The sequence below is a fragment of the Heliangelus exortis genome, chromosome 8, assembly GCF_036169615.1.
Source record: "Heliangelus exortis chromosome 8, bHelExo1.hap1, whole genome shotgun sequence".
Classification (NCBI taxonomy): Eukaryota; Metazoa; Chordata; class Aves; order Apodiformes; family Trochilidae; genus Heliangelus; species Heliangelus exortis.
The window spans coordinates 5,353,433-5,371,732 of NC_092429.1; the positions used below are offsets into that span (position 1 = coordinate 5,353,433).

The window sequence follows — 18,300 nt, forward strand, 5'->3', positions numbered from 1 at the left end:
AATGGGGATGCTTACAGGCACCAGTCCAGGATCAGAGACTTGTTTATTACACATTTGTACACACACTTTGTAAAAAGACAATTGTCTGTGACAGAACAGACCATGAGCAAACTTCAGGCCCAGGAATGGAAGGGAATGTAAGCCACAGCAAGCAATTACAATTAGTTCAATAAGCAGCAATGACATCTTCCCCCAGCTGCCTCACCACTGCCAAGAGAATCTCGGATGAGACAGCAAGGAATGTTGTAAGGATGGAGGACAGAGCAGAAGTGACAGCCTGGCAAGATAGAGCTAGGGAGCAGCTAGTTTGAAAAAATGTCAGAGGTAAGAACTAGAAATACTGGAGAGCAAAGAATGGAGCATATAAAGAGAAGAGACAATGGCAGAACCCAGGTAATCTTAGTTGCAGAATTTGGGAATGAGCCGTGGAAGAGTGGGATGGATGTCAAATAGGCCTAATTTTCTCACTTGAATATAATTGTGACAAATTCATACTGGTTTGTTCTTGTGTCAGCCCTGCCCCCTGTCTTATACCCCTTTCCTCCTCCTACTTCTCAGTATGAATTACGTGCCCTACAGTTTTCACTTGGCTGGATCCACCAATTTGAACTTATGGTCCCCTTTCCTAGGACAGTTGTCCGTCCCCAGTTCTTAAAACTTCCCTGTGTCAGATGCATGCTGCCTGTCACACTTACTATAACAGGGTACAGAGTTGTGCACACTCTTTCAAATAGTCAAAAAACACCCAATACATGTGGAACTTTGTGCCTGGAAGTGACCCTGTTCATAGCTACCACTCATCCAGGTGTCCACAGAACCAAGTTGTCTCTGCATGTATCAGGTTCCAGTCAAAACTCCCACCTAGCCCTCCAGGACTGGAAAGCAGCACCTCATTTTCAAGCCCTATTTTGTATTATCAGGCCACATGGTTTAATTACAGCTCTCTAGAAGGTTCCACAGGCTGGGCACATTCCTTCCACACCACAGATTGCAAAACTCCCAATGCTTCTGTAGAACAACCTCTAGGTCTTAATGAGAGGAAGAGACAAAAAGCCATAGCAATAATTGGCCACAAAAAGAGGTTGTCTGTGACACCCAAGTCTTTTGCAACAGCAAGACCTTTGCTTGATCCTGTGTCTTTTTTCCTTGAAATTAAAAGGGATTTGAAAAAGCAGGAGATTTAAAGTGCCTTTTAAGCAGTCTCTCTGAAAAGGGACCAAGACAAATTTCACTCAGAAGCAAACAATACACACAGCCCCCCAAATATTTCCCTTAAGCTTATAATAGGAAAAAAAGACAACATTTCACAACTAAGTAAATCCCAGTGTCATTGAAACAGTGACAGTCTACTTTGGAAAAAAGAAGGAAAAGACTGATCATGCTTGCTTGCTCATTTTTGGTTATAACTTGACCAAGTCAGTTGTCTGCTGGTATCAGCTTCCCAGGAGTTCTGAGTGGAAATGACTTAGCCAGGGAAGAAAAATCAACAGGCTGCTCTGCCTGCATGTCTTGGTTGAGACATGCTACCAAAATGTGCCATCTCTGAGAGAAAATAAAACCCCCTGAGCTTAGACTAACATCAAAGGAATCCTGAATATTTAGTTCACAGCCTAAAAGATGACTCCAGTGGTAATATTTGGTTGTTCTGAAAGGCTTTACAAGAACAAAATAGGAGAAAGTTAGCTGTTAATTTAGTAGTAGTTTAAGTTTAATTGGCTGCAGATGCACTTTGTGATCCAAATGTTAGATGTTTATCTTGAACCAACAAATGGCTGTATAGCAGAATCCTAACTAGGTTTGCCTGGACCTTTTATTTAGAATAACCAACCCCAGGGGAGGTGGTATGCAAAACTGTAAACCTAAAGACAATAACTATTTATTAATGGCTATAGAATATGATGGCTGTTTGTGTAACGTGAGCACTCTATTATGACAAAAGCTTGGCAACATCAGCATGTTTGAAAGAGAATTAGAAATGCTTTTCTTTCTTAATTCTCCTCTCCTGCTGTTTTTAATATGATAGACATTGTGGTTTTTCAAGAGTTTGTTTCAGACACTTTTGCCAGAGCTTTAATTGACATGGAGAACAGCTGACATATCAGGGATACCTCTTACACATTACTGACAGCCTATTACTCCACCAGTTCTAATCTGATAAGCACAAACCCTTTTTTTTCCCCTCTATCAAATGTTTTTCCAAGTGTCACAGCTACAAGGTGATGCAATCCTTTTGCCACAGAGCCCAAGAAACTACAGAAAGTCTGAAAATATGCAGTTAAATTACTCAGGAAGGTTTAAAGAAGCACAGGGTATGTTATTTTCTGAAGCAAACTGTTGATTTAAGACTAGTACACTTGTGTGCTTAAGAAAACTGGAATTATCTCTAATTAAACCCACCAAGTAATAGACACATCTTTAATTACCCCAAGTTCCTAAGAATGACATTTTGTTCCTTCCTTCTATACATAATCTTTAAGCAAAGAGACATATAAAATTAAATAGAAGTAATCTGGTTTGCTTTGCAATAAAATGTTTGTTTTATCCTCCTCTTGTAGCTAAATTCATGCACTGATATCGAACAAGATGTACTCAGTGAATGCTTAGCTATACAACAGCTCCACACATCTTCACAGCACATTTTGGATGGGAAATGTGGTAGATCTGTAGGTCATCATGATTTAATTACAGGTAAGAATAATTCTAATAAGTACGGTGCTAAATATGTCACTTAATACAGGAGTTAAAGCAACACAGTTTATGGGTCTGATTTGCCAATATGGAAGATGAAAAAAGCAAAACAAACAAACCCAAACCACCAAATTAAATGGAATATTTTTGTGAGTTGTTTTTGCTAAGGCCTGACTGTTTGGGGTTTTTTTCAGTTAGTCAAGTGGCTCCTATTAATTTCATGTGGTGGGGGTGGCAGCCCTGCTGAAATTCAGCCTCTGTCCATTTGTTGTCTCTTACAAAGTTTGCCTTGGCTTCAGCAGAATGCAGGTGCAGGAGCTTTGCTAAGGCCAAGTGAGTGCTCCAGCAAAGACAAAGGCATTGCAGCAAGGGGGTTTTCCAGCTCTTCAGGAGCTGCAGAAAAGTTGCTGAGGCCATCTATTATCATGCACTGTGTGATTCTAACAGATCATATTGTGATGTATGAATGGAGCAAAAGCCTGAATTTGAAATGTCAGACATGTTGTTTTGATTATCTTTTCTAGTATTTAATCTTTCTCTCATTCCTTCTTGTCTGTCTTCTCTTTCTTTCTTGTGGTTTGAACAGGAGCTGGCCCCTTTCAGGGACATTAGACTATTCTATACATTTTATAGAAAGAGATAAAAGATGCTTCATTCCCTTCTGCTGAAAGAAAGGTTTAGATTCACAACTTTTGAACCTCAGCAGAGGCTCCTGAATCAGGCACGTAACAACCTCAGGTTCTCTGTTTAACCAGCAGAGGGAAAGAGGAACTCTCAAAGTTTAATTGCAACCTGCCTCACCCTATGAAGGCACCCAGGTACCTCCAGTGATGGTAGAGATTACAGTGGGGAACTTCTCACTCAGCTGTTCTCAGTCTCAGATCTCTTTCTGTCCATGTAACTATTGAGCCCTTTTCGTACTTTTCATATTTATTTTACTCTTGTCTTCAGCAACATCATGTATCTCAGAGAGCTGCATACCCTACACTTTTTTGAAAAAATATACTTTCCTTGCTGAATTTTGCATGTGCAACATTCAGATGATGTTTGATGAAAAGAATATGCACACAGATTCCCACTTCATCTGCTTTGGGGGAATCTACTTTTGGAGAGCAATTCATCTTGCTGCCTTTGAGATTTCTCTAACTTGTTAAAATCCAGTTTGGGATAGTATAACCAATGCTATATACAAAATTCCAGATTTTACCATTCACTTGATTTATAGGCTGTCATTATCCTGTTTTCTTGTGTCATTCTCTGTCATGTCCCAAATGCATCCCTGTACTTATTCATATTTTAATGGCAGTTGTGTATTAGAAATGGGATGGATATGGCAATGTTTTATATCTAGCAGTTTATCTAGAATAGAGAAAACCTCCAGAAAAAAAGATTCCTAAACTATTCCTAAGCTGAGAGCAGGAATGTGGAGACTGGAATACTGGATGCCATGCCTAAGGGTAGAGGACAGTCTGGATTATAGCATGGTTTGGGTTGGAAGGGGCCTTTAAAGGTCACCCAGCCCAACCCCTGCAGTGAGCAGGGACATCTGCAACTGGACCAGGCTGCTAAGAGCCTCTTCCAACCTGACCTTGAATGTTTCCAGGGATGAAGCATCTACCAACCCTCTGGGCAACCTGGAGCAGTGTTTCACCACCCTCATAATAAAAAAATTCCTCTTTGCAACCAGTCTGAATCTCCCCTCTTTTAGCTTAAAACAATCATCCCTTTTCCTATCACTACAGACCCTGCTAGAAAATCTGTCCCCATTTGTCTTATAAGTCTGTCCCTACCTCTTTTTTCATATTGAAAGGGCACTATAGAGTCTTCCAGGCAGGTCAGGAAAGACCACTGACGTTTCCCTCAGAGCAGGCTGCACTTCAGAGCCTCAGAGGTAGCCTCAGATTTCAAGTGACAACAATAAAACAAGAAAAAAGTTATTACCTTATAGATAAAGAGACCTCCCCTAACCTCTAATTTCTGAGAACCTCTAATGAAATTAAGGATTTTATCTATCAGTAATACTGGCTTTCTCTGATATGATTTCTTTGCTGATTATGTCAGTCCATCGCCAGGATGTTGTTAAAAAGCCTTGTAAATCATCCCTGATACTTCCATGGGGTCACCCCATACGAGACCCCATCACATGCATTGTGTGACAAAGTGCCAGAGAAAATAAATCAAGATTTGAAAGACTGTTATACAGTGAAACAGAAGTTGCTTCATACTATCTGTAGTACAATTCCACAGGCAAAACTGTTCCTCTGTCATTCTGGAGGGTATATCCTTGGAGAACTCAAGCATAAGGACATTCCTGCTGCCACCTGTAGTATGCAATGATTGCACATTTGCTCTTTCAAAGAAGCAGAGATCAGCAGTTCATCAGCTCTAATACTCTGTATAGGATATAGGTGGATAAATACAGTACATGATGCCCTCTGGATTCCCCTTGAAAATATGAAAATGTTCATGGTTTGGGCTTTTGTTTTGAGTTTGGTGGGGATTTTTCCTTCCACCCTCCCCTCCTCCTCCTTTCTTTTTTCAGAGAAACCACATTATTGATGTGCAGAGGTCTGGGCTTTAGGGATCACTTGAATTCCTGGAGAGTTTTAGTTTTGTCTTTCTTCAAGTTAAAGCACATTTTAAATATGTCAGGGATGAAAACCAATCACAGAAAAAAAAGAAATATTAAAAAAGCTCCCATCCCTTGTGTCCAACTTCAAAGCAAGGTTGTGCTTAGGACTGGGTAAAACAGCAAGCAGAAGAATTCCACTCTGGCATTTTCTCTGGGCATGTTTTGTTACTCTTTTTCTGGTCTCAGAATAAAGATGGGGCAAAGAAAAGCTGCAAGTCACAGATGCTCAGAGTACTGTTCTAGCAACAGATGTTAAGGTTAAAGGCCAAGCTATTTAAAATATTGATTGATGACATATATTTACAAGCCAAGATGGTCAATGTGTGAAGAGGCCCAAGGTGCCATCCTGAAGTGTGTTGCACTTGCAGGAGTAGTCAGTCATTCATAACAGCTCCAAAGGCTGCTCTGTGACTTCAGGTACTCAGGATATTATTGGTCACTCCTGAAAAAAAGGGAAGAACTGTAAAAGAAGTGAGATTTTAGAAATACTGAAAATTATACTGAGGCTGGAATAGGCTCATCCCCCCATGACCACTGTAGAGCTACTTGGTTTCCTGGGCAAGGGGACCCACACATCAAAGACACTTTCTGTCCCCTCAAGCAACTGCTCCTTCCTGTTTTCCTTGTGTCAGCAGACACCTCCTGCTTCCCTGAACAGTATTTCCTTCCAAAAGCACCATCTTTGGGCTCAACTCCCCTTGGGTAGTCACGGGACCAGAGTGGCAGCAGCTCCAAACTTTGAGTGTCTTAAGTCAGAAATAAAAATCTGCACCCCAAAACTTTTTACAGCCCAAATAAACTCCAGTAGCAGCATCAATGGCTTTTAGCAGTCACAGTGCCTGGGATAGCACAGCCCATGGCCAGAGAGAAAATTCTGTCCCTATGAAAGAGGTAAAGTCAGTGTTCTGTTGGAGTGTTTTGCACTGTGTAAGATAAATAACTTTTAACTTTAACAAGTACCAATTTGGTTCCCAGTGACTCAACAGAAATGACAAATGTCTCACTGCAGGCTCACATGGAATCTCATAGTAAATCCCATCTTCCATTGTGTGTGCCACGTGGCTCTCAAAGTGCTCTTAATTGCAGGCAGACACCCCGTGCAAGTGAAGCAAGTGAACAATAGGGTTGATTCTTTGTCTACACTGGCTCATGTTTCAGCTTTCTTGCTAGCCAGAAGTTTCAGGAGTGGTTGCAGCCCTCATCCAAATGGTCTCAGTGCCTCACGACCAGGCCCAGGAACACACTTCACTGTGTCAGCCTCCCACCAGCCCTGTGTCTGGGCACACTGAGACTCTGGGTTTCATCTCATTTCCTTAGGAAACAAAGCTTGTGGAATCTTTCTGCTCACCTCTGTCCATGCGTGTATGGATTCCCTTCTCCACAGTATTTTTAAAAAAATTCATCAGCCAAGTCCAACCACATCTGACAAATGCCTTGGAGATAATTGCCTTCAGACACTTCTCATGAATCCTGGCAGCTGGACACCAGAGAGTGGCACCCAAAATGAGCAGAAGAGACCTCTTAAACATTCTTTAACTCTTCAGGGGTGGGTTAATAAGATAAAATATTTGAGTGTGTTTACTGGCCACCACACTGCTAAAACTTCCTTGGCAAGGGTTTTTGAGCTTTGGGGTGAATTATAGACAGGGGCCAGTAATAGTCTGGTAGCATTAGAGAGAATAAACAGGCTGTGCTGCTGGTTCACCTGAACTGTGTGCTGTTGGAAGTAAATACAGCTGAAGTGTGAAATGACACTGTAGAATCAAGGTCATATTGGCCTTTGGCTCATCTTCCTGGCCTGGTAATGAATACAAGGATCTTGGGGAAAGTGGAAACTACTGTGTTATCAAAAGGACTGAAGCCACCAGCAGAAAAATGACATTTTCACAATGCAGCAGCAGATTTACTGACTTACTGTTACCAGAAGAGGCTTTGACAAGTAAATCCTAGCATCACCTGTGAACATCTGACTTCTTAAAGCCCCTTCTGTCTGCTTTTCAGTGCAGGAATCAAGTTGGTTTCACTGGCTGGCTGACAAATGTTCTGTCTAGCAGGAGACAGAGATGATGTGGTTCATTTCTGTTGCTTTAGATCTGTCAACAGCCAAAGACTCACTGTTCATGAGAGGTTTTTGACTCATGTGAAGTCCCTGACAAAGGTGACTGGAATCTTCCCTCAGTGGTTCTGCTTTTCAGTTGCACTGAAACAGATGCTGACATTCAGCTGTTGCTTCTCCTCCCAAGGGGCTGTCACACGTTTCCCACAGCTCCGGATTTCCACGTTGCCTTCTGCTTGTTCCATGTCACTGTGAGGGCTTGGGAGGAGCGCCACACGAATCCTGTCAGTGACATGGGACATTAAAAATGAGTGCTTGCAGGTCTGCAGGCAGAGCAAGCAGAAATGGACCACCTGAGAGGGCTGGAGGGGAGACACGTGTCAAAACACCTCGATGCAGTTTGAGGGCTGTTCCAAGCACAGCAGAATTCACTGACATTCTGTGTAGGTGACAGCCCTGGCAATGAGTCCCCCAACAGAACCAGAGAGCTGTCGCAGGGTTGGGTGGGGGATAAGGGGATATTCCTGTTGGGGATTTTCAAGCACTTCCTTGCTTCCTTCCTTGCTTATTTTATGTTTCACAGGCATGTACAGTGGTCCCAGCACTAACCATAATGGTCCCTCACCAGGAGTTCTGCCACCTCCTCCTGACATCCCCTCAAGACACCACCCACTCGACTCCACCCTTGCCAGTCCACATCACCATCAGTCGCCGTTGGAGAGTGCCAGGGAAGGGTAAGTGTGTGAAATGTGCTCGGCCTCTGTCTGGCATGATATCAAACAATTACTTGTTTATTTTACTTTGCATTGATGCTGTTCAAATTAAAAAAACCCAGCTGAAACTAAGCAGTTTTGTTCAGTTTGGAATCATAGAATAATTTAGTCTGAAGGGACCTTAGAAGGTCATCCATCCCATGTCCCTCCCCCAGGACAAACTTTGACATTATTGTTGGGTTGCTCAGGGCCTTGGCCTTCAACAAAATACCCTGATATATATATATATAACATGCAATTACATTTAACATTTATTTTTCTTTAATAATTCCTCTTTGCTGACTTTTTCTAGGCTTGGATAAGTGCAGAGGTCTTTTCTCAGCCAAAAAGAGAAATCTCTCACGGGGTCAAAACCCAAACTGTGACTCGTTCAGGAGCAAGGCAGTGTTTGCCTTAGTAAGACAGTGTCAGAGCAGGAGGCTTGCTCATTTCCTTGCTGATAAAATTTTCTGTAATACATCTCTCAGCAGCAGGCATTAACCACCAGGATCCTAATCAGGGAAGAGAGTATTATCACACTGATTGGGTAGATCCCATTGCTACAGTGTGGATTGCATTGCAGTGCTACAGTATCTGGTGTTTCTAAAGCAGGGTTTTCTCAAGGATCTCGTAACATCTTCTCAACAGTAAAGAATCCCTTTCAGCCCCAAAATTCCACTCTAATCTTTTTGCTAATACCTTTTTTTTGTGCCTAGACTCATCTCATTTACAGTTTTTCTTCCCAGCACTTTGGGCAGGGAGGGGACTTACAGAGTGTAGTAAGGCTGTCAGTAAGGTGGATTTGTTTCTAAGGCACTTCATGTTTTGGTACTGCTAATAAGAAACAAAATAAGAAATAAAAGCAAAGTCTTGACCAGAATGAGGGCAACAGACAGTTTTCCAATTTGAGAAGTGTGAAGCTCCCAGATAAGTTCTCCCTGTGGCCCCTCCTGTCTCCATTCCACAGCACAGCACTTCTGTTTTCAGCAGGATCAGTGTGCTCAGCAAAGAAAGGGGCTCAGCGAGCTTTTTCTGCTGACATTTTGATCATGTGCTTAGGCCAGAGTTTACATCAGAATTGTCTCCACTGTTTTCAGTTCTAGTGGGACAGGTATTCTTTCTCAGAGGAGGTAACAGTGTTGATTTATTATCTCAGTGCTGATATTCTTAAGTGATGTAAAGTCTTTTTGCAAGAAACACCATACTTAGTGTCCTATGACAAAATGTAAGAGTGAGATAACAGATGGCCGATCATGAACCAAATGTCAGTGGTATTTTTGAATAGTTATTTTATAACAGGATATCTAGTTTCATGACATTATTACTTGGAATTTTTCACCAAGGACCATTTTCTAAACTCAAAATAATATGTATTTAGCACTGATATACTCACTCCGATATATTTTTGCTGTATTTTAATTGTTTATGCTTCCATTATTAATGACTGCTGAAATAAAGCCTGTACATGACATTTCAATCATAAGTACAGAAACTTAGTGTGAACTAATAGTCCTTAAATTATATTTAGCACAGTTTTGTTTAAAGCAATCTTCCATTTAGCTGGGCAAAATCACTTAATAAATCTAATGCTGGAGCCACTGAATTATAGACCTGTTACCCCTATGCCATTACTCATATAAGATATATATGGTTTACAATAGGAAAGAAACACCTAAGACTACCTTTCCTCATACTAACTGCTCCAGCTTTCTGGCACACATAAAATGTTTTGCCTCATTTGTCAGCTGTCTCAGCATTCACATTTAAGTAAATGCAAAGAATTTCTGCACTGTGACTCAGTATGATGACAACACTGGATTGCATAGTTTTAGTCTGTGGAATGAACCAAATGATTACTATCAAGAAATCTAATTACTGAGTCATCAAATATGCAAGATGCCAAAAACTACATGAGGCAGAGTACAAATAGTCTACTCAAGTTTGACATCAGATTCAGAATTTGATTTAAAGGCTTTTTCTTCTTCTTTTTTTTTTTTTTTTTTAAAAAGCTCTATGTTATACCATCCTTTGCCAAAGTCAATAACAAGTGCAGCAGTCAATTTTCCCAAATGGTTTGCAAAGACATTTAAATAGTTTGACAAAATTATCTAATTCACTTGAAAATGTTCTAACAAAATCTGACTTCATTACCAAATGTATTTATATTGGCCTTATACAATATGGAGAGTATTTTTTCAAATTCTGGTATGAAGTGTATGCTAGACAAAAAAAGTTACTTCTATTGCTATTAATTAAACTGAAAGTGTGTGACTGAGGAATACTCTGGCATCCAAAAAGTGGGTCTGTCATGATCCAGGTTTAAATATATATTTATTTTTTATTTCAGGTAGCAAAGGTTTATTTTAGCATTTCTTGTAGCATTTGCCATGTAGAATGTCTCTCTTGCTTTCATTTTGCCCACTGCAAAAATAGTCTATTTTGAATTCTACCAGAAAAAAGATGGAAAACCAGCTTTTAGTATTAAATCTTAGTGGATGTTGCACTTGGCTTTCTTCCTAATGTTTTTTTTTAGCTGTTATCAAAACCCTCTAAAAATGTACTTAGTTTCACTTGTAAACTATCTCTGTAAATTCCACTTTAAAATATTTAGTGTGATAAATTATCAGCTTAAATGAAACTGATACGACTGAATTTAAGTGAGCTGGAGTGGTGGCACCAAGTTAGGGATTTGCACCAATTTAGCTGAATAACCTAACAAGGTCACTTTGTAGGATTTTAAACACGGTCCCTCTATATGGGACTGTGAGGCCTCTGTCACTTGTGTCCCCTGTAACAAACAGCACTTATGTTCTCAAAAGAAGCTGGGGGTGCTGACAAATAACTTTACTGGGAAGGTGATGTGTCTCCAAGGGAAAGGAAAGTGAAACTATTTTTTTGTAGTCCTGTGGTAATTTAGGTCGTTTGTGCTCTGTAAACACAACAGTAAATGAAGGACTAGTGGGATTAAGACATCTGTGATGTCCATAGATGGTGATTAATGAGAACTCTGAGTCCAGTCTTGTGAGCCTTTAATATAAAGGATTAAGTACTCAAGGACAGAGGCAGAAACTCACACAACTCTCTTGGCTTCTCCCCAGCTAACTGCTACTAGTTCAAACCAGGTTCCATGCCTACCAGAAGAGCCACTTACCCATACAAAATGACAAGAAACAGGACTCAGAAACAATCAAGTGAAAAGAGACAGTTTAGTCAGGCTGCTTGAACATCAGAATTTTTGTTTGCTTGCTTCTTAGTACCTGTTAATCCAAATACCACAGAAATACATACATGTAAAGAGATCTCTGTTAAAAATTTAGTTCTTCATTTCTCTTTACATAAAGTAATGCAACTTTCTTGCCTCCTTTCTTGCTCAGATGGAGGACACCAGATTTGAAATTTCTGATCTTTTTAAGGTTGAAAAGAAATACGTAGGGAAAAATCTTGTGTGTTAGGTTTATATTTGTACTACTACCATGTACTGCTTTGGCAATCACAGGCTGTGAGCCAGCTCCTGCCCACGTTTCAGCCCAGCTCCACATACTGCCAGGACTCTGTCAGGTGCCTCCATTTTGAAGAAGAATCTGGCCCAGCCCAGCCTGCTTGCTTTGAGCTTTGGAGCTGGGAGAAAGCACCATCCAACCCCTTCACATCTCTGCCCTGTGGGATTGGGTTTGGCTTCAGCTTTGGTGGAAGATAGAAAGGGTTTAGTGGGAGCTTGCTCATCAGATGGATCCCTACTCAAATTGTTTCAGTCTTGTCTGCAAGCAGCTGGTTTTCTGGAGCACGGCTGTTTCTGGGGTAAGATTTAAGATTTGCCCCAAAACTAGTAAAAGAAATAGGGGAGATTCTTTTCAACAGGTTGTGGTATCTCCTTTAACTGCCAGAATCTGTGGCCAGATAGGATACATTGGTGTACCTAATTCTCATTACTTTCAGTGACAATTATGTGACTGACTACTCATGTCTAATTTTTATTCAATTTTAACTTTGTGAGCTCACATAAATAAATTGACTAGTAGCTGGCATGTTGCTAGATCTTTGTAGGAAACAATTTTTTACTCTCTACAAGTACTCTGGAGAAATAAATACCTACACAGTTTTTATGATAGTTGCTAGGACCAAAGAGAAACATCACTCATTCAATGTGGATTCCACTGGAGAATACTCTTCATTTATAATAGAATACACAAGTCAGTGTTTCAGTCTTCCTTTCAAAAGCACTAAAACCAATAACAAGAAACAGATATCTCTGACAGCTGAAAACATTTTCAATGGAGGGAGCCAAGAACCCATCATAATTTATCTCAGTGTTATGGATCTGAGCACGCAAAAGGGGCATCAGTACATCTGTCCAAAGAAAGAACAATGTACAGGTGCAGAGCTGAGGTTCCTGTAACAAAGAAAATCAGTAATTAAAAGCATCTGGTTTCAAATCCCAAGTAATTTATCTCATTGTGGAAAATGTGATCAGAATTCATTTATAATCATGTCCAGCTACACTTATACAGTATTTTTTCCCCTGTTAAAGCTAAATTAGCATTAGCACAGGCTTATTTCAACAATACATGTTTAAGAATAACTTAGTGGTTGATCGTGGGGTAAAACATTGTTTGGCCATCAGCAGAATTAGGTGGGCATGTATTTCATTTCTGTTTCTGAAAGGGCTGGGCTGACATTCATTAGAGAGCCTTCATCAGTGGGGCTCAGCACATGCTGTGTTGCCTGCCTGTAAGCAAAACTCTTAGACTACAAAATAAGAGAATTACAGGAGAAGGTGGAAGGTTAAAGGAGTTGGTAAGAGTAACTCAGGAACCCTTTAAGATGGATTCAACTGCAGCCCTTCAGCATTATCTTAATGATTTTTGCCATCGCTGATTTTATCTCTAGTTAAATTTACACTTAAAATCTGGAAAGCAAATTTTTTTTTCCTTTCCTCCTCCCTCCTTCCCCCCATATTCTCTTTTGGTTTTTAACCAAAAAATTCTGCAATTAGATGTAAACCAAATTATTAAGTTACCTTAACATCTCCCACTACTCAGTATTGACAAAAGCAAACATCAGCTACCTGTACAGGATCTACCTGCACCTGGAAGCATCTTGCTGCCTGTTTGCCAGAGGATAATGACCTTAAATGACTATAATAAGACAGATCAGCCCAGCATGCAGTACAGGCCAGATAACACTGAGCAGACAATATCTGTGTTTGATTGCATGTCTTTGTAATTGACTTCCTGGCAATCATCTGAACCAAAGACAGTGCTTGTTATTTAAATATGTTCTGATATTTCTTTGACTACATTGATAAGGAGTTATTTCTACTTTTGAAATGCATTTCCCTGCTAGATTGTTGGCAAGAATAGGTTTTCAACTCTCCCTTACATGTAGCAGCTTCCACTGCACTGATTCATCAGCTTCATTTCAAAGATTATTCTACAAGCCCCTATAAACAGAAATGTCTTTTATATTGGCCCAGTTCCCATGATGATTGCTGTGATTAACTGCTCTGTAGAAATTGCACATGCCAGGTCAGAAAAATTGTGGAGAGCTTAATTTAACATAGAAAAAAACATTGGGATATATCTGTGAGTTTGTGTATATGTGTGAATTTGTGCAGGTAAGGAAAAGCATTACAAAATACTGAATTATGTTTTAGGCCCAACTGAAACTTGCTTGTGTATTTGTCAGGAGAGGTTGTGAGTATTTCAGTCAGTCTGGAACTGAAGGGAAAGCCCACACAGAAAGCTTTGGTGTGTACCAAGAAGGGATTCCTTTGGCTGCCGTGCAATTTTGAACTTGAATCTTTTTTCCTACCACTGTTGATTGGTCTTATTAAGAATACTCTAAAGGAATTAAATGACCTAAGAATCTTCAGTCACATTAAAGGTCCTGTAGATAGAATTCTCCATAATGTTGATGAAGCCCCTCTTACTCCTCACAGCTAACTGGCTCCTGCACTCCTTGTACAGGCACATGTTGATGGGTGAGTGAAGAAGCAGAACTGGATTAAAATTATCCAAGGCAATGCTCTGAATGAAAACTTGTATCTGGTATTTATCTAGATGCAAGGGAAGTGGCTGACATCCCTACTTTAGAGATGTTACACACAGGGATGTCACACGCTGCACTGTAGCAGGGGTAGGAATAGAGCTGGAGTCCACAGCTGTCACCTACTCAAGCTGGGCACAAGCACAGTGAGGACAGAGGAACAGAAACACAGTGTCTGTCCAGCAGGGACAGGGGCCGCCTGTCCCAGCCCAGCAACTTGTTTGCTCATTGTTTATAGAAAAGGGTAATAAAAAGCAATGATGCTCAGCAAGGTGATCTGCAGTGAAGGATTTATTGTTTCAGGGAGAAGGGGGGAAGAGAGAAAGGAAGAAAGAGGGAGAGAAGGAAAAGATTCCTTGCATTCCAGACACATAGCCAGAGGCACCTGGCAGTGATTAGTGCAAAGGTTCACCAAACTTCAGATAGAGTCCATCTTAAAAAAAAAAAAAGAAAGTGAACAGTATAACTGTTTCCTGAGCATGTGCTGACAGAAATTCCCGTAGGGCAAGACCCAGAACAGAAACACGTGGCAAGAGATTGGGCGCTATCCAGAGACCAGATTAGCAGAGCTTTACACATCATTTTTAATATTATGGGGAGAGATGAAAATCAGTGTTAAGTTTTTTTTTCCCCCATTAAAAAAAAAAATAAAAATCTCCTAGTCCTGGAACTGAATTGGACTTTCTCACAATATAAGTAACTATAATGCTTGGGGGAGAGATTTTATGAATGAAGTGGTTGGCATGCTGTGTTTTGTGGTAGAACCTGGTTTCACAAAAATCTCAAATTTTGTAACTTGCTGTGACACTGCACAAGTCAGCTAGGATAAAAGGTGGAGCTTCTTTGCTTTGTACTTCTCGCTCTGTTGATTTATTAAACACTTCTTGTCATATTAATACAAGTTAAATGGAATTATTATTATTATTAAATAGAATTGTCAAGGTAAAGATTGTTTAATGTGATGATAAGCTATGCATGAGAACTGTATTACAAGATGGTTTTATAACCCAAAATACACCAAAAATCATTCTAGATATGGGACAGCTGTTTTTCAGTCTGGATTTGGACCTGTTTCCATTGAACTGAATGGGATATGGGTTGAGGTTCTTTGTCTAACTGAGGAATCTGCCAATCAAACCATCACATCATAAAAAAAAAATCAAAACCCCAGACAGTTTTCATATTGGAAACATCCCTATCTTAGATATTTCTGTTTTGTGGTTACACTTCATTCCCATTTATTATACAAGAATCTTAGTTTGCTTGTATTTGCATTATTTTTCAATTTTCAATTCCTTTCAGTATTTACCAACTAAGTATACTCTGTGTAGGTTTTTGTGTAGTTACCTCTGTTGAGATAATGAACTAGATAATGAAAAAGCTCATCTTACAGCATCTCAAAATCTGGCTTTACCACTTCTTGTTCTGTGTTAATCTATCCAGGAACTGCTTTTGAATGAAGTCTGCCTAAAGCAAAGTGTAAAACTGTTTCTTACTGAGACTAAGTACTGTGAATTAATATAGAAAACATATCCTGACATCCTGACAGAAAGCTCAGAAAAATCAATGTCAATAACATATTTATTTTTTGGTTCTTTATGTTGCAGTAATATTGGATCAAGACATTTGGCATGTGCTGTGAAAATACTCAAATTCTTACACACCACTGCCTACTTGGGGAGGCTGAACCTGGAGGCAGGATAAATAATGCTGAAACAAGATAGTATTTGTAGCCCAATAGGTGTCTTTTCTATAGATCACTGTTAACTCATGGTGTACCTAGACAGTTTCTTCACATAAGCCTTACAATTTAATATGAACTTTCATAATCCAAAAAATATAGATGTTTACAAGAAGATGTATATAAAAGTGTTTCTGGGATTTCTGTTTGAGATTCTTAAAAGTATGCACTTCATAAAACAAGAGAGAAGGCAGGCTAATATCTGCTATGTTTTGGCTTTTAATTTTCTTTTACAAAAACCCTCTGTTAAGATCCTGATTTCTGTGAGTTCCCATTGAGATGAAAAATGCTTTGCAGTTTAGGTGAGGAATTGGCTCCTTGTCTATATCTAACACTTGGTTTAATGACTCTTTGTAGGTAGGATCCCATCTGGCTTCAAGAGCTTCCTTAGGGAAGCTGAGTATTTTTAAGACAGTATTTTAAGAGTATTTTAACACCACATGTTCAGCATGGTGCAGAAATATGAATAGTATCATAGACAAGGTATGGTCTCAAGTTAGGATCAGTTCTTCTATTAGTTTTCTGTCAGTTGTGTGGATGAAGGTATTACATAAGATTTTTCTGATTAGTCTTTTTACTTAATTGTCTGCTAATGCATCCTCAGGAGAGGAGTGCATTATATCTGCAGTTCCACCTGATGTCCCCCATGAGCAGTATTATGTCTTCAGCACCATCCTACACATGGTGCTTCAAAGGGAATTTGAAAAAACTCCCAATACCTGGTCAATCATACAAAGCTGTACGATGAGTGAAGAGAAAGGAGAATTCCTCTCTGACTCCTTAGGTGATCAGTTTACATCCCAAAGCACAAGATTTGATTACCCCTCGCCTAGCATGGAAATGTTGGTTTTGGCCATTCAATTATTCAGTTCCCTATTAAACAAACCCTAGGTATTTTGTTTGATTCTGTGACTTCCTGTGGCTATGACTGCCACAGGCCAGGGCATGCTGTGTGAGCAAAATGTTCCTTTTGTTTCAAGCTGACCTGGCTCTCTCTGTGGTGCGTGCCCTGTGTCTTGGGCAGAGGGGAGAGGCGGTGGCGGGCTCCTCCCATGCACCCTTGTAGTCTGAAAAACTGCATTTGAAATTCTCTTCTTTCAGTGGCAGGCTTCTAGTTTTGCCAGATTTACTTTGTAAGAAAACCTTGCCTTACTATTCTAGTATCTCTTTAGTTTTGAGTTCCCATGATAACTCAGCGTGTCAAAACTGAGCTGGTTTCACCTCTCTGTATCATATGGTCATTAATAAGTAGATTCTTCCTGCATCTGACTGTGTTGTTTCCTTCCTGTTGCTGTCACTGCTCAAGAAAGTTGAACATTATTCCCACAACACTGATGTTCCCAAAAGATATGGTAAGTTTAAAACCAGTCAGCATATCTAAGGAATGTAGATGCTTTGGGCTCAGACCTCTCTATATGACAGGGATTGAGAAGCCCTCATGGTCATGGGGTCCAAAGTCAACAAAATGCATCTTCAGGTGAAAAAGCATTCCTGCCTGCATCATGTATTGCATACAGCAAAGCTCTGGTCAAGCAGGCAACTGGAAATCTGCTGCATTCAAGGAGGACTTGCTAGTAACTTCATTAGTTTCTAGGAAGTCATGGCTAGGTAAATGGTTAACAAGTTTCCTGTCACATAAGGAACATATGGTTTCTGATAATGGAGTAGTAAATGCCCTGCAGTGGGTTAATTTGTTGCTTGAGTTTCTCAGTATTTACCATCAAGCATCCTTGGAAGACAGCGTAGACTAAATCAGCAGTCAGACTGCATCAGCTGTACCAGGTCATCTGTAGGAACTGTTGATTCCTCTGAGCTTTGTCACAAAGTTGTTAGGGAGATAGCAAAGTTTTATCCTCCTGAACAGAAGTATTTTGTGTAGCCAGGAGCCCTCAAAATTAAAGAATTAAGGAAGGATAAGGAATTTTTTTTATACGTGTGTGAGATATATATTTTTATATATCTCTATATAGGGAAACCACAACACTATATATAGGCACAGATATATTAAAAGGCCCCACAAGGACCTGAAAATTTACTGAATTATACAAGTTACAATTAAAATAAAATATATGGTATATATTTATTATTAATATCTAAACCAAAGCAAACTGTGGTTGCAGTACAGGATTAACAGGAAATGTCCAGGCTATTAGTTATTGAAACGTATATGCCTGAGCTACTGCCTGGGAATTTTTAATGTATCCAGCTGAGTTCCTTGTGTAAGTAGTTTAGTGTTTCTTCCACACAGAAGGCATCTCCTTTTAAGCTCTTTTCTGTTCAGATTGTATCAGGAATGATTTCTCCTCTCTTTAAACAACTTGGGTATCACAGCAACCTAATTAGCAGGCAAATATTCAGAAGAGAATTAAGAACAAGGCAGTGGGAA

The 18,300-nt window shown here is 39.9% G+C and overlaps 1 protein-coding gene across 2 annotated transcripts in view; it reads left to right on the forward strand.

The window, feature by feature from the left end:
• GLIS1 (GLIS family zinc finger 1) overlaps positions 1 to 18,300 on the forward strand; it is a 185,202-nt gene that overhangs the window by 151,485 nt on the left and 15,417 nt on the right. For both annotated transcript variants that reach the window (XM_071750088.1, XM_071750089.1), the window contains 2 exons: positions 2,556 to 2,688; positions 7,960 to 8,110. In XM_071750088.1, coding sequence (XP_071606189.1) covers positions 2,556 to 2,688; positions 7,960 to 8,110 — 284 coding nt within the window. The remainder of the gene's footprint in view (positions 1 to 2,555; positions 2,689 to 7,959; positions 8,111 to 18,300) is intronic.